The 17,863-nt window shown below is 32.2% G+C and overlaps 1 protein-coding gene across 2 annotated transcripts; it reads left to right on the top strand.

Annotated features, from left to right (window-relative positions):
• Positions 1–4,152: 4,152 nt before the first annotated feature.
• Positions 4,153–14,358, top strand: LOC128164112 (uncharacterized). Of its 2 annotated transcripts, none has more exons than XM_052827858.1 (6): positions 4,153–4,280; positions 8,869–9,058; positions 9,780–9,997; positions 10,691–10,918; positions 12,143–12,261; positions 13,108–14,358. In XM_052827858.1, the coding sequence occupies exons 1-6, from the start codon at positions 4,187–4,189 to the stop codon at positions 13,579–13,581; spliced, it is 1,323 nt and encodes a 440-aa protein (XP_052683818.1). In that variant the 5' UTR covers positions 4,153–4,186; the 3' UTR covers positions 13,582–14,358. The 2 variants fall into 2 exon arrangements, with proteins under 2 accessions (XP_052683818.1, XP_052683819.1); XM_052827859.1 differs by having other exon boundaries at positions 12,143–12,274; positions 13,108–13,297.
• Positions 14,359–17,863: the final 3,505 nt, after the last annotated feature.

Raw genomic sequence — 17,863 nt, 5'->3', positions numbered from 1 at the left:
TTTCATACACCCGAACACGTTACCTTGGACGAAAAGACTTGTAAAAACGCGTTTTGAACAGAAATAATATGACAAACACTTCACTGGCAAGATATATCCAATAAACGACGAAACAAGACAGACTGAAATACAGGCGCAGATACTTCCGAAATTCCTCGATAATTGTAGACCGTTTTCCTGTGTATGTTATAACATCGCACATGCGCAAACTACACACTGTGGCAGATCGAGCAATGTCAATTATCGCATGGATTTTATAAACGGGGAGTTTTTGTAGGAACGGATAGAAACGTTGTTACTTTCTTGGATTTACTATCATTTAGCTACTGTGTTGGATGTAGTGTCGCCAGGGTTTTCAAGAAGATGCAGACGTTATGCACTCTGTATGAACGACACACGTGTTCGATGTGCATGCGAAGTAAAGCAGCACTGTCTGTGCAAAATAATATAGATACCTTGAACATCCTTTCAAAGAATACATATATTTTGTATTTCATTGATTTTTTTTTCTTTATTCTTTATTAATACATTTTACTACATGTACAATGTGTAGTTCATGCATTTAGAAGTCCGTGCAACGTGAATGCCTCGATCGGAATGCAACCGACCGTAACTTTCTCAACCGGTATATATACCCCACTGGCAGTAGAGGGGCGATTGAAAATAATATGGCGACCAAATGCTTTTATGAATTCATGTCAGCTTTAACAGTGTAATGTTGGTTTTCCTTTTAACTACAATTTATTTTCTTTCATACGGTGGGTCTGTGTTCTTTATGTCTATCATAGTCTTAATAAGGTCTTTTGAAAACAAACTAATTTCAATCAACAAAAATGTTTAGAGAAACCGGCTATGCATGGACAATATCATTTTGTATCAAAGCAATTGAACGTTTGCAAAATAATACAAGTCTGTAAATTCGTGACCTAAGTCGCATAATGCATTTAATCAACGTACTTAGTTGTGAATGAAATGACTCAGTGGTTAGAAACGGGTTTCATCTGGAAAAAAGCAATAAATGAATTATTGATGGTTTATTGAAATTATATCAAGGTCACTGATCTTGAGAAAGGAAAAAGTAACTGCTATTTTCGTTTTATATATAATGCATCATTTCAATTTTTTAAAGAATAAGTGCACTAAAGCTACAGAGAATGGGCCCTTTTTAGTGCCGTTTTTATGTAGAAAATATAAAAATTGCTTTTTGCTCATATTAATTAAGAACTTATGGATACTTCTGATTTATATGAACGGTTACATTTACCAAATCAGCATACAGTTTTAAAAATTGAAGGTTTTTAAATGCCTTTTAAATAATCTAAATCCGGAAAAATTGAAACGAACCTACTTGAATTGTGTCTCTTTAAATCAGTGGGAGGAGACATTTAAATCATCATTGCTCTGTTGGTGGATCGATTGGCGCGTTTGCTGAATTATACTTTATGTATAATTTTACGTCTGAAAAAAAAATCGAATAAGACTTTGAAGTTGCATATTACCATAGTGATCAAACACACATTCCTGACCATACAAAGCTGGTGGAAAGCTATTTAAAACGTGTCAATGTTTTACAGTGAGCACATTTGACAAACGTCTATCTGGATAGAACCAACGTGATTGTTTGAAATAATTTATTCCATGCGTTGGTTCATACATGGGTTACGCAGATATTAATTTTCGCTCGCTATAGGAAAAACCTTAAAATTTTTATACGTTTTTCATTTTTTAAGGGACCAGCCTAATGTGGTACTAACTTATTTTCACAAGAGTTTTCGAAATGTATATTGCGAATTTTGTCTTTTTAACAAGTTTGTACTCGGATAGGCTGACAAAGGCTTTAAAATGAATGCCGTCCTCGATTTACTATACAAAATCTCGAATTTCGGCTGACCCCTACTATTTTGTAAAGCTTCGTGCCTTTTATATACAATAAATTCAGCGCTAAAACTTGTTCATAGATATCAATAGGCGACGTTAGGGAAAAACATATGGTTAATTTGATTTGTCATTTTTTCACTTTTTACCGGGGCTCATAAATGCACTCGTTCTTTACATGTTGTTCAAAATATTGAACATTATTAAGAATACATCAACCGAAACTGCACACGATTACTATGAATATTATACACCAAAATGATATAGTACATTTAAAATAAGTACATTGTAATAATTGAAGAGAATGAAAACATGACAGTAACACACTGTCAACCATCGCAAAAATCCATAAAACGAAATACAAATTCAGAGCAGAGCAACACGGACCTCTTAAAAGACAGAGGTAGAATCAGGTGGCATGGAGGAGTGAGCATCCTCTGCTGACCGGTCACACACGTCGTTTGCTCTTTGTCGTGATCGGGGAAAAACGGAAAACTCCGTAGACAATTTTTGATTAATTATGATCTAACAATCAGTGTGAAAATTGTAGTTAGCATGCGACCCAGTGGAAGATTGTATTTGCGGACAAGGTCGTTGTATTGGCCATAGAACTAACGAAAAGATGACTTCAAACGAGACTGTTGATAGTCCTGTTTTATCAACTTGTTTGTCAGTAGCTTGCCTCGCCGTAGAGACTGTTCAAACGAAGAGCATGCCCTTGTGTATCGAGTTGACTGAGAGTCAAAACACTATATGCAGGTGTATATATATATATATATATATATATATATATATATATATATATATGTTTATATCCTTATATAGACCGTTAGTTGTTATTATTTATTATTTAATGCCAATAACACAATATGAATTTTCTTTGATTAATGCACGCGGCAATTCTAGAATGGCTGACGTTTATATATTTTCTAAGGTCGATCTGTTGGGATACGATTTCGAAGGCAAGATGGTCAACAAAATACCTATAAGATCCGCCTTAAAACTTTTAAAATGATGTTTTTGGCCATAAACTATAATTTAGTAAAGGGAAAACTCAAATATTCTAGCTTCTAATGGACTATTTGCGGTATTATGCATTTTCGCCCTCAAATTTAAAGGTTTATAAAAAGATTTAAGAATAAGGTGGATGATACTGAAAATCGTATTGAATATAAGGTGTTAAAGGTCATCACCACAGTGACGTCATAGTGTAGAAATGACGTCATGAAGATTGCCTCATTTTGATGTTTTCCAATGGTTTTTCGACTGGGAAACATAGAGCGCAGGCTTGTTCAAGTACCATTTTTTAAAATAATGTATGTTATTATCTGAAGTAAAACATATGTAAAAATCGTACTTGAGCAGACCTGCGCTCTATACTTCCGAATGCAAAATAAAAAGCAAAAAAAAAAAAAAAGCTGTTTACAAATCTTCGGGAATTAGATCATTTAGGTGACGTTATAGATAAACAGCAAATGAGCAATGATTACTCAAATCAACATTTAAGTGATAGGCGTCCACGGTACAATAATTTATGAAGATTTGATTTTTATACGATGCTATATAAAATAGGTTAAAATTGGGGGCAAATATTTGACCATGCCGCACATAGTCATTTGAAGATTTTTCTTTATCATTCTGTACATTTAGCTCTTTATATCAAGGAGATTATAACAGTTTAAAATTTAATGGCCACGGCCTTCCAGTCCTCTCTAATGATAGTTCTGTCTTAAATGAGTCAAAGTAAAACAAATCACGATTCACACGTTTGAGCTTGAACGTGACGATGAGAATAACTATACATTATAAACATAAAGAGGGCTCGATTGTCGTGGTCATTTTTAGACTACATTGGTCTCCTTTAGAAAAAGAGCTAGATATGAAGATATAGGAAAATACCAACATTTAAAGGATAAAATATATAGATTCTTTTTCTTTTATTCATAAATAATAGTTTATGGCTTACCAAATCATATCTTAATATTTAAGGTAGATCTGATGGTTAATTTTTTGACCATCCATCCTCCTTAACTAGGAACCATGATATTTTTTTTAAAATAATAGATGAAAATTTTGAAAAAAATTCTCGGACTTCGAGTCAATACAGTATAATATTGTCTTGGTCTTAGCTCAAGAATTGAAAAAAAAGCGAAGCAAATACTACGGGTAGATATCAATAATCGAAGACCAACTAAGTGGTATTTGTAGTTTTGAGGCTTTCTGGTCAATACCTTATGTAAATTTCTTCCCTTAGATTTTATAAAAGAATAAGTAAATGCCAAATGTGTCGGACGTCGTTTTTTTTATTCTAATGAACATCGACATGCATCTCTTTTTTGCGATATGCACCATGATGGTTTTAAATTTCGGATTTGTAGAACTAGAAGACAGTGACATTTTGGGGAGTGAGTATTTACATATTTTTATTATCTGGTATAGAAGGGACATATTAAAGATTGCTTGATTGTATTTCCTATGGTTATATGTTAATAGAGACGAATGAAATAATGTTAAATTGTTGTTTTCTCTTAAATAAAGGAGGCTCGGTAGTCAATAAATTAACCAAACGTTGTAACTAACAGGAACCTGCAAATATGTATTCATTTATTAGTTCAAAATCTGCTATTTCTTGATAGCACAACCTCTAATAGCAAAACTAAAAATCAAAAACTAAAATCAAGATCTCTATTTTCGTGTGGACGTTTTCCAAAAGGAAAAATAAAACAAAATAAGCTGCAATTTCATTGTTCTGTAAAATATTTGAAGGAACTTGTTTATGCAAACTTTTAATTTGTAATTGTGTACATTTCTGTAGCAAAGAGCTTGATAAATTTCAATGTATTACCATAAACGTTTCTCGAACAAAATCTAAAAAAATAAGACTATTTCAAAAGTGATAAAATTTACATTATTGACCCCAAGTTTTATCATACTCATAATTGTATCAGTAATGAAAAAATAATAGACAAACTGATTTGTATGCATTTTTTAAGTATGATTTGTCTAAAGATTAAGTAATGTGATTTGCAAATAAAATATATGATCCAATAATTAGGAGTAAACTACCTTAAAAGTTTGTAATAAAAGGTTGTATAAAAACAAATTTATGTATACTAGAAAAATTATAACTTTCCTAGTCTAACAAATCAAATTACGAGTTACAAATCCTCGATATCCAGTAAAGATTTTGATTTACTTTGCTCTTGTTGCTAACAAAAAATAAGGTAGTTAAACAGAAAAATTTATTTTATAAGCGAGAGGAGCAAATAAAAGTCTAAATTTTGACAGCAGACAAGTCCACATGGAAAACGTTATGATTTTTCCCAAATCTTGTTAAAGTTATTATATAGTAGATTTAATAATTGTAATGATCTCCTCCTCTTTCCCTTGCCCAAAGAATAAAGCTATTTTTTGTATTTTTATACTACAACAAAGTCATTACGGTAGGTGTTAGCAGACATTTTACTTGAATTCAATACTGCATACCGGAAAACATTCGCCTTCGTTTTATTTACGCTCCTTTTGCCCTTGTCATCATTGGGAGAATTTAAGACTAGGCGAATTTCAATGTCTCAACATATTTGACTGGGCGAATTCAAGGCGGGTCGTAATCGTTTAGAAGTGGAGAAGGGCGAAAATTACACGGGCCGAAAATAACCTTGTTTATAGTACCCACTTTTCCACGCTCAATGCATAATCTTACAATTCAGATTCTTGTGTGAAATACTCATGAAATTTTCAAACAACAAATATGACAAGACTTTTTGCAACTTAAAATCTATGTTTTAATTATGTTAACGTTTGTTTTATTTGTGTTTTTCATATAAAATGTCACCTCTTTTCTTTTGTTATAAATCCAAAATTCATTTATATTAGTTTTCCAAAACTCTTGCATGATTTATCATATATGCTGTGGAAAGGTTTAAACACCATAGATTTCAAATCATCTCCAAGAGAAAAGTTGCATGGTTGTTAATGAAGTGAGTAAAGACAAATATGTTTGAATATATCATATAAAATCCAAAATTTTAATTTTAGTTGTAGGTAATTGATTTATGAATTATTGATAAACTCGACCCTTTTTTTGATCCACTTTGGTTCCGTTCAATCGAACATTTTAACCAAAGAGTCATAGACAACGAACAAACTTATAATGAGCAAACACAGAATATAAATTTAGAATCACAAACAAAGAAAAAAAATATTCTGGACTTAAATGTCAACGACCATAAAGCCCTATCAAATTTTAAAGAAACTTTTTATTTATTGTAGAAATTTACTTTGCAATGAAAGTTATTTCGATTTTCGACCAACTCATTTAATTTTTCCACCTATGTAAACATTCTTTAAAGGTCAAAACCTCTTTATTATTAATTGAAGAATATGGCATACACGTATGAGGAATTACGTTTACTCAGGGTTGAAGATTTCCAAAATATAGTTTTACAAAGTTAATATACGATATCAATTTTTGTTTAAAAAAAGATAAATAGCAATATACAATTTCTTTTAGGAAGTTATGCAATTAAAAAAAGTAGATTTATATCTAAACTTTGGATTAGTTTATGATTTTTTTATTCAGCCTGTACTAAAAATATTCTGGGTTAAAAAAATTCAAATAAAAACTAATCCAAAGGCTTAGATGTTAATCTTCTTTTGTTATTGCATATCTTCCCCAAAGAATATACGTGTATGACATATTCTTCAATTAATAATAAGTAAAGAAGTTTTGACCTTTTAATGAATGTTTTTATAGATGGAAAAAATTAAATGAGTTGGACGAAAATAGATGGTTGCATGTCCGTGCAATTTTAACGAGAGCGAGAGAGATAGAGAAGGAGAGAGAGAAAGAGAGAGAGGGAACTATTCATTACTATCAGCTATTTATTTGAAATTCATTGTGTTTAAATTTGACAAATTTAGATATTTAACGTGTCTGCTACTACAATGTTTTCTTTTTACCTTTCTCTTTTATACAGCTTTAAGGGTACTTAATTACTTAGATCTCCAGTTGTAAAAATATGATTGCACTAAACGCGTGTTTACAAATCTACACAATTCTTTTGTCTGAGTGTAATTAGTCAAATAATTTCCTTTTACTTATTGTAAAAAAAAAACTCGCCATGAATACAAACGAAATAGATTTTTTTCTTTAGACCCTTACACGAAGAGATCCAAGTGCTGATTGTATTCTTAAATATCATGAATATCTGTCAATAAGTCAATAAACATAAATGTTGCTCCAAATATCAAAGAAATTTGCCTCATTTCATTAAATTAAATATATTGACAAAATAAAAACAATTGATAAAAGAATACAAGAAAAAAATGACGACAAACATACAGCATTTTGTTTAGTCAGGAAGTACATTAAAGAAGTTTTTTTTTTTTTTTTTGGGGGGGGGGGGTTCGTTTTCTTTTTTTTCTTCTGTTTTTGTTGTTGATTTCTATTTTTGTTTTTTTTAAATCATGAATAAATTTATATCAAGCATATGAATATTGATTTTGTGAATCTGATCAATAGTTGTAGTGTTACACAGGAAAGGTTGCTATGCATTGAAATCATTATTCATGATGCATAACATCTTGCTAATGCATGAATTCGTTTGCTAAATTTTATGAATGTTTCATATTTTTGATACATCATGAAAAGTCAATAAGGATTTATATTGACTAAAATAACCAAACCATCTAGACTTCTTTATTAACCCCAAAGTACTTACAGTACATTTCACTATGCGTATATGCAACTGAACGCGTTTTGGGAGGAAATGATCAATATCATTCCTTTCTTTTACAAAAATTTACCCATTATTTTCCTTTATTTACTTTTATCTGCATTTACATAGTCCAAGCATTACTGAACAACAGAAAACAGTTTGCCTTATAAGGCCTAAGTAGAATTCAGAAATTTATATCAAAATGTAAAAAGAATTCTACCTGTTTACAAAAATTACAAAATTTGGTATATTATAAAATCAATGCAAGAGGGTTGGACCATAATGCCTAATTCTTAGTTGATAATGTTATGTTTTAAAGGTTGTATACTGTAAACTCTTACTTGAGTTAATGAAGTTAATTTAAGAAGTCGGTTTAAATGTTTTGACACGTACAAATTTTAAATAAAATTTTTCTACTTTTTTTTTTACAGCAAAGCTAACTATTTTGGGCCTTCCTTCTGTAATTGATTATAATTAGGTACTGAAAATTGTATTAAATATTTCATTGCCCCCTTCCCCTTCCCAATTACGGTTGATTATATTTACCAGTGTATACAAATAACCACACGGTCAAACTCCAAAAATTCCAAAATTTGACATTTTTTTTTTATAAAATGCGTAATAACAATGAACATGTTTTTCAAATTGCACTGATTTCGGTCCCAGTTTTTTTTTAAACCTACATAATTGTTTCAAATTACGTTTCTACAAACCCCATACGTGATACTTAAGCAAATAACGTGAAACAATCTTCAACAGTTGGCAAGGTCTGGTTTGATGATGTTTACACTGACAAATTAATGAAAGCAGTCATGCTAGAAATAACTTTCTCGATGGTTTATTGTTATGATCTGATAGGTTCTGATAGGTGATCACCAAGCCTCCTTTTAAAAATGTGCCACCATGTTAAAAGGACCTTGATAGTCGTGGCCTCTCTATGTGTATTTTTTTTAAAACGGTTTCAGTCTCCTTGAAAAGAACCCTGTATAAAGATATAAGAAAATTTTGAATTTTTTAAGCCTTAATACTGTGGAATCATTAGATTTCGTGGTGGCTCAATTTTCGTGGAATACGTGGTAACCTATCATCCACGAAATAACATCCTCCACGAAGTGTTAATTAGGGTAATAAAGTGATATTTCCTTTTGTAGTTATACGAGAATTTACGTAATAACGTCCTCACGAATGTTGACCACACGACCTTTTTGAGCAGATGATATGGTCTTAGGTTTTGAAGAATAAACGTTTACATGTACTAGTACATTTTTTTCAGTTTTGAGACCATCGTGTCGGTTTGAAATGCACACCAGTCTGGTGCAGTGGGACGAGGCGTACCAGGCCTGCAAACACCGTGGTCTCACACTGGCGAGTCTCGGCGATCACGCTGTTCTCAGCACCTTGTCTAGCTTCTTGGAGAAGGCTCAGTCCGTTTATTCACCTAAAATCAGCACGCTAGATAGCAGGTATTTTAAAAGAACTAATAAGAGGCTTCATGATGTTAAAACGTTAATCATTATCAATTACAATGTGCATTTTTACTAAATATGTCTTTAAAAAAACCCTTTTTGCACCCCTCCCCATTCCCCACAAATAACACTGCAGTGCAGTCGGTATTCACATATATATACTTTATTTTTAAATAATAGGTAGGTCTAAACATGGAAAAATTATGTACTATCACATTTTGTAGAAAACGCTGGTTGGGTCTACGCATGGAATAATTGCGTACTTTCTTGTTTTAAGAAAGTACTGGATGTGTCAACACAGCAAGTAATCATGTATTGTCACATATTGTAAAAAAATACATGGTGGGTGTTCACATGTGTAAATTACGTGCTTTCACATGTACATTTCGTAGAAAAAATACTTTGGGGGCTCACACCTTGAGTTATTACATATTTTCACATTTTGTAGAAAATATTTTGTGGGCCTACACCTTGAGATATAACGTATTTTCACATTTTGTAGAAAATACTTTGTGGGCTTACACCTTGAGATATTACGTATTTTCTCATTTTGTAGAAAATACTGGGTAGGACTACACATAGCGTACTTTCGTACTCTCTTATTTTGTAGAAAATACTGGTTAGGACAACACAGCGAGTAATTAAGCACTTTCACATGTTGTTGAAATTATTGGATGGGTCTACACATGGAGTAATTACGTACTTTTTTGTTTTGTAGGAAATACTGGGTTGGTCTACACATGGAATCGAGTGCCGGCGGATCCTCCGAGTTTCACTGGGGAGACTGTGTCATCAGCGCCGACATCACCAATAGATTTAACAGTCTGACGAACTACGCCGGGGACACCGCTTGTGGTTACGTCAACTCAGAGTCTCTCAGATTAACAGCATGTTCTAACACAGTATCGTTAGGCTTCATATGTGAAAATCCAAATGGTAAACTTGCAGTCTTAATTTTAGAGGTGAAAACTTCTTTGGGATACTATCTAGGTTGGTTACTTGATCAGAACTATCAAGAACTATTTTTGGATTCTCGGGGTTTGATGGAGAGACCACTACATTCTTATCTTCTTGACTAAATATCTACGTTTGCAAATACATGTATGTTTTCTTGTAAAGTCTTAAAGGAAAGCAAAAACGTTCATTTTTGTGTGATCTTTTTAACGGGTCAAATTGTCATAATTGATCACATTGATCATGCACCAAACGAGCTTATAGTTTAATCGTTGCATTATCACAAACATGAAAACACGTTTCTGTTTATAATTGTAAACAATTCGACTTTCTCAGACGTAGTTAGTAGTATTAAAAATTCACTGGGATGTAAACTTTGTTGGTGAGTGATCAAATTTTCTGAGAAGCCGATTTGATCACGTGACAAACCAAGTTCATATCCCCTTGAACTTTTTAACTTGCTGTTTATTTCTTAAATATTTTTCGACATTTCGCTCTTATCTTACGACGTATGTGTTTCTTTTACAAAAATGTCATATACCACTAGAAATTATTCAGGCTCTTTTTGTTAATAAGTAAGACCAATTCTGGCTTTGCGCAAAAAAGCCAATGAATTGTATTTCTTTTTTAAGAGTTACATGTTTTTGGAATACTTATGCAAATTTCCTCTTTCAGGCATGGATTCCTGTTTCACAAAGGCATACACCACTATGTTCTCAATGGGTTATGAAAGTAAAACTGCTCTGACGTCATCTAATTGTGCCTCGAAGTGCCTTACGTCATCAAGTTGTGGAGCAATTTACGTCACTGCCGGCGATTCTTGCTCCATTTTGCGCTATGATACTGACCAGTCTAGCAGCATGTCGGCATCTCATCTATTGTCGACTCATTATTACCATCGACGTACGTCTTAGTTGACATCGATCAACACAAGATGAATTGTACTATTAAGTCGCCACTGCTGAGCTTTACACTACAACTTACAAAAAACTAAGTTGTAAATTTTTTAGTCTATTTGAATGACAATCCGACAAAAACATAATACAAATATCGGGTATTTCCTACCGGGTTTATACTTAATAGAGTTTATTCCGACTTTAAGTCTGCATTTTAAATGCTAATGATAGTTTTTTAAGTCTTGAGTTCTTTTGTAAAATGCAGTTCTTATTGATAGGCATGGGACGATAACTAAAAAAAGTAGCCTTCACTCATCTTTCAATTGACTTAAATGGCAGAGTTTTTCCTGTGTATATTTAAAAAAACGGACAGGGAAAAGACATGTTATGTGTATTTTATTCAACTAAAGTCTGCAACACACAAATACGCTTTATTTCAAAGTGAAAACATGACTTTTCAACCGATTGTTAAAGAGTTTCAAATTACAAGTCGATGGTCTAAACAGATTGAAACAAAGCTTGTTTTTATTTGGTCAATACAAGCTGCAACTACGTTAAATTTTAGACAAACATCTTAGCATTTAATCTTTGCTCATTAAGACGTCTTCTATTATGAAGTTGTTTACGCTCAAATGCAAGCTAATACTGGCCTTTTTTTAAAGAATGGAAAGATGTTTTGACCTAGTTAGAGTTAAAAGACAAACGTAGTATATTAAAGTTGTCAACTTTTAAAGTTCTGCTTTTAGATAATTAATTGGGTTTGTAGGACCTGGACTTTCTGTACAAATTATATGTCGCTTAAATCGAGTGACCATATTCAAGCAATTGGTCCTTGTTAAATAGCCATGTTAAACTTTTATAGAACTGGACTTAAGTTCTGTGTGAAGATCTCCAATATCTATAAACCGTATTCTTTGAACTTTACGTTCATTGAAATTATTCAAATAAAAGATAGTTTTCAAGGTAGGCTCAATCGATAAAAAAGAGTCTACTTTTTTAATGGTTTAATATTTGGAACAGTATCGCTTAAAACAAGAAACAAATTTGGACAGCGTATTCTTAATCTATACAAAAAGCAAATATTATTCTGGTAGTTGGAGCCATATTAGTTCTAATGTAGTCTTCAAAATACAACTACATTAAACTATCTAAATTGATTAAAAATGTTTGAAATAAATGAATACAGTGTGTTTTCCTAAAATAATGGCATTTTCGATCAATTTTGTTTCAGGGTTCCTCTATAACGGGCCATACAGTTTACCCTTTATTGTTGATCCGACTGAGGACGAGCTGTGCAATCTCCCGCTTCTTTCACCGATTGTTACGACAACAATCTCTGACGTCACAACGGTAATTCTGAAGTGTATGATAAACGTATATACATTATTTCAATAATTAGTTTTATCCTGCAACTACTCCCTGCATTGACCGAATAAAGGTAACCCAATAAACCAAAGCTATATTCGGTCTATGTCCCAGTATAGCTTTGTGCATTCATCCGATGTTCAGATACATTGTAACGTCATCTTTTTTGCTTCGATTACGCCATGGCGTCATGGTTTCAACTGCAGATATACATCGAAATTTGTATCTAAAAGAGCTCGTTTCGGGCATAAAATGTGATATTATCTTGCAGGACAAAACAAATTACTTGAAAATTTTCTTAATTTATAAGAAATATTTGGGCTCGGATCGAAAACGTGAAGAAGGCTCTGCAAGCCTCATCCTCTGTCACGTTTTCTAGATTGAAAATTGTATCGTGTGACCACCTTAACAAAGACTGCAATCGACTTATTTGTGCAAGTCGATTGAAAATCTAAAGTATTTTTAATACTTTAAAGAATTTTTTTTAGACTTTTGATCGCAGTATCCAGCCTGGAGGTCAAGGTCTAGCAAATGAAAGGAGCCTACGGATTGAAAGGAAAATGAGATATATAGAAATTCATTATTCCAATGATGTTTCATTGCGATAGCTTGTTTAATATGTTTGTATCTGACCTTCGTCTTTATAATGCGTGTTTTAAACTATCATTTTTAATGGAATATGAAGAATATTAGATATGAATCTCAGAGTTGTTTCCCTTGAGGATGTTATGCGCAGAATGAATACACTTTTTTCCTTATTGTAACCTCCTTTTTTAAATAATGTTAAAATCGACATAGGTTTAATACTTTCTTTCCTTCATTCCATTCTAGACAGAGAGCATTGTCCCAACAACAACAACAGAAATTACTACAGAACCAATTGACACGTCACAGCCCACTGAAGAAATAACGACAGATGAAACCACGGAAAGTGACGTCACAACACAAGCAAATGAAGTGACAACTGCGGGTGACGGAGTGTCAACAACTGCAAAGATTTCTGTTCACAATTTTTCTTCATGTGTCTGCGTCTGTGTAGAAAAAAATATAACATTGGAGGAAAAAATTGAACAAATGGTTTCAGAGTTGAAAGTAGACACTTCAGTTCTTTCATCAACAATCAGAGAAAAGGCTTGTGCTGAAGATCCAAGACCTAGTGCGAGAAATGTTGGAATTCTGGGAATCGCGATATTTACTGTTCTGTTTGGATTCATAATATCTTTGGATTTTATTCGATTCTTTCAAGCAGCTGAGCGATATATTGTAAGGAAAAAACAGTCATCAGAATCTGATAGTAGTGGTTAATATGGTTATAGTTGCATGGTGTATAAAACTTGTGGTGTAGGAATTTTGAAAATATGTATAACATGTTTTCAAAGACAATGCTAGTATAACTGTGGTATCATTAGAATCCATGGCTGCTCAATTTATTGTTTTCATCATGTTTGGACGATTTTTAATAAATAAAAGAAAAACAATTCCTGTGAAAGAAGTACAATACAAATGGATGAAAGGAAAAATATCCAAAATGTTTTCATGACACAGATTTAACTAAATACTAAGATAAAAGCACTAATTAAATAGTGCTAATAATACATATATACAAAATGTGTACCTCATTAACAATCAATTTTTATTTCATTGTTAGTAAAAAACCGTTAATCAGACAAATATCTGCACCTAAGTCGATAATGGACCACACGTCTCCTAAAACAACACAAACAAACAGCCCTGTATCTGGGGCATATTACACACCTGAACAGGGAAAAGTGATATGGTGTTTAAACAATTAACTTCTAATTAAAACAGTAATGTTTAGCCTTTATTTATTTAAATTAGATTTGTGTTGATTTTGAGTAAATGTGTATTTGTTTGTATAACACTGAGTACATGTAACAATTGTCCATTTTTATCATGCTCGCAGACTTTAAATATATATCGGAAAATAATCTCCAAAATCTACATGTTTGTCAATAAAATCTTAACACAAAGTATTTAAATTTGATTATTTTAATTTTAGTGAACTTTTAAAAATCCCCAAAATAGGCCACAATTTTGTTATTTTTAAAACATTGTCAATGAACTTTCACAGTTTTCGGAGAATTTTAAACTGGATGCCAAAATTAAGGGAAAATGTATTTCAAAATTAGACTGATATTGTATATGTTTATCAACCAGTGTACTTAATTCAACAAAGCAAACATCAAATAAAACAATTAATCAACTGATTTTAGAAACGTATTACAAGTTGTACTTGCACGTAAATACAAGTCTTCAACAGGAACGGAAAATCTAAGCTTTCTCTGAAGAATTTCAGAACTTATCTTGAAGGATTATTAGGAACCATGGAAAAAAGATATAGCCCCGGCTAGCCTCCTTTAGGACACTTCGAGATATCAATGTTAGATAAAAACACTTCAGAGGAGCCAAGTTTTCAATTTTAGAATTCTTGAAAAGGTTAAAAAAAAACCAAAAAATGTGAAAGTCCGGACATATTGATAATTGCGCTGTGTTGTATGGCAACAAAACGTGTGAAAAAGATATGCATACAGTATTTTTTTAAAATTTCGAGATCAAGTACGTTACAAGATGAGGTTTCCGAAAATTCCCTACTAAAAGTATTTATCGAGACTTGTAGTCGTTCGCAATTCAAAAGAATATAAGACTAACAAAGAAGAAATGAAAGCTTCAGTTGATAGAGTTAAATTTGCTTTTGACATTTCAATGCAAACAAAAGCATCGAACACACACTTGCATTGATGAAAAGGACAGACTGGCAATCGGTTGTTCACATCCGCTCAAACATACTAATAGATGCCTCCATACAGTAGTTTGTTTACTGTTGAAATGGATATGTTTCGAAAAAAATAGATGATAAATTACTTCAATTGAAAACCTTAATTCACAGAACTTTAGAACGTTTAAATCAATGGATGTCCTTTTAACTTGACTTTGATGCAACGTTCACCTGTATAAAAGTACATCCGACTTCCATAAACCAAACATTTGGCTTTTTCTATTTCAAGGTTCTCCAGTAAAATTAAACCTTCGTTATATTGATTCTAGACACTGTATACAGGGAAATATGCTGTTCTATTCTAGTCCTCTCGTCCTCATTGTCAGCGAGCGAATTTAAGACTGGGCTAATTATAATGTCTCAAATTATATTTCTTTTAACACAACTGCATCTAGGCGAGTTAAAGACAGGGCGAAGCCGTTTTCAAGCGTAGAAAAGCGCGCGAAAATAAACGGGTCAAAAATAACACTGCGTACGGTATCACTCCCCATTTGATGCCTGGGCTGCGTTTTACAAAAGAACTTTTGACTTACGAACAAATTGATGAATGCTTATTTAATCCCAAACTTACATTTAAAAATTATTGGCTGTAAAATGTAATCAGAGAAATCAATATTGTTGTAAATAAATGATTTTTTATGAATTTTGTTTATCAAAGAGCATCTAATAAGGCTTAAAATATTTATGACTCTGTCGTAAGTTCTTTTTTTAAAACACAGCCCTTACTAATAATGTTACATGAGTTAGCTGTTAAAATCGGCACTGGAGTTGTTGAAGATTAAATCCGTGTGATTAGATGTAAAATTGTCAAAATACAGCCATCAACCGCACTAAACCATTAACAAATTAAAGTAATAATCAAGTACAAAGAGAGTGAATCTCTATACCGATGAAATACCTTCCCAACCAATGAATTTCTGCTATGCATGTAATAAGATTTCATTCTGTTTCTCTATTAAATTTTCTTTTATAATGTATAAAACTTATTTCTTAAACATTCATGATGTGTCAAAAGGTTATATTGTATGAAAGAAGAACTAAAATGTTTTTTAAAAACCCTATTTTTTGTTGCGTGAAAAAAGGTGTTCCAGAGAAACCCAAAGGTTACATCTTTATATAGAGCGTGTATGTCCTTTGTCGACCATTAAATATGTAGCTTACTGTCTTCGCATCTGCAATATATGTATACAAAGAAGAAGAAGAAGAAAATAATGATGATAATGATGATGATGATGATGATGATGATGATGATGATGATGAATGTTTATCAATAAATTACGTTTCTGTCTTTTTAAATAAAGTCATTGAGTTAAAGTTGATGAATCACACCTTATGTTTAACTCCACAAGAACAACCAGACTGAATGATACATCAGACGTCAAAATTCATTTTGTTTAAAAACTTTCAGTTCATACTCGACGAACTAAAGTGTAAGCTAAATAAAATTGAGTAATTCTTAGGTAATTAAAAATTTTAATAAGCAAACAAGAAATAGACTTCTATATACACAAACAGTAGTGCTCAATGATTTTTAAACATTTATACCAAAAAAGTCAATACATTACCCTAAAATGTAGTATCGATATTTAGAATTGAAATTTAACGCATTCGTGTCAATATTTTCATTTTTGTTTCATATGTAGCAAATGTTTTCAAACAAGGTTGTTTTCATGTGTCATGTTTTGGATTAAACATATCACTTTTCTTATTAACAGGATACAATCAGATCGCCATGCGACTACTTTGTGGGTTTTATATGATGTTAAATATGAATCTTGGCTTTGTTCGGCCAGACGACAGTGACATTCTTGGCAGTAAGTTTTCATTTATACTTTTTGTAAGTAGCGACCACAAATTATCAAAGATAAAAATTGTTGACCAAATATATCTTCAAGTTAACAATTCTGAAAATAAATATGTTAGATAGCATTATTGCAACATATTTTTTTACGTATATATGGGCCTATCTCAGTTCTTCTCATTTTCAGATGTTCATTTATAAATACGAACTTGTAGCTTTTAATGACCGCAAAATGGGTTAGATAAGGCATCGAAGAACTTAAATTTAATTTGGGCTCAAGCTCAATGATAATATAAATAAGATGGTACTCTGAGAAAAAAAATTCAGAAACAGAAACATGCACAAATGAAGTTCCAAAAGCATGACTGTAAGTTTGAATAATTATAGTACTCATATATAAATAAACGCTCCTTTTAACGAACATGTGAGTATTGAGATAACCGTATAATCCTGATATTTTGTGTATTTAAAAAAGGGTTAAATCTGTAACATTGTAATTTCTTTTTACAGGTAATTCTTTACGATATAAAATTTAAAGATAGCATAAAACATCGCGTTTTCTAAAAAGTGAATGTAAATTGCAAAACTAAGATTATTGCGAAAATAACCCATTGTACTGTGCATTTGTTTCAGTTTTAGACGAATCCTGTCGGTTTGAGATCCACACCAGTCTGTTGCCATGGGACAAGGCGTACCAGGCCTGTAAACACCGTGGTCTCACACTGGCAAGCGTCGGGGACCATGGAGGTTTCAGCTCCATGAAGAGCTTTATTGCGAGTGCTAATGAAGTTTATACATCAGAGTTCACTTGGCTAACTGCCAGGTATAGTTACTCTTGTCATCATTGTCGGTAATTTTTTCCCAAAATCAAGACTGTAAGCCGAAATATGAGATAAAAAGCTTTCAGAATTTGTTTATTAAACGATGCATATAAAAGATATTGATTTAAGTGCAAAAAAAAATTCAATTCTCATGGCCATCATCATCAT

The sequence above is a fragment of the Crassostrea angulata genome, chromosome 9, assembly GCF_025612915.1.
Source record: "Crassostrea angulata isolate pt1a10 chromosome 9, ASM2561291v2, whole genome shotgun sequence".
In the NCBI taxonomy this organism is placed as follows: domain Eukaryota; kingdom Metazoa; phylum Mollusca; class Bivalvia; order Ostreida; family Ostreidae; genus Magallana; species Magallana angulata.
Note: the sequence above shows the minus strand (reverse complement) of the source record. Positions and strands in the feature narration are given on the sequence as shown.

Excerpts from the sequence above, each read along its gene's own strand:
- LOC128164112 (XM_052827858.1), top strand. The coding sequence starts at position 4,187 with ATGAACATCGACATGCATCTCTTTTTTGCGATATGCACCATGATGGTT. Across the intron at positions 9,059-9,779 it reads ATCAGCACGCTAGATAGCAG|GAAATACTGGGTTGGTCTAC; the intron begins GTATTTTAAAAG and ends TTTGTTTTGTAG. Across the intron at positions 10,919-12,142 it reads GACTCATTATTACCATCGAC|GGTTCCTCTATAACGGGCCA; the intron begins GTACGTCTTAGT and ends ATTTTGTTTCAG.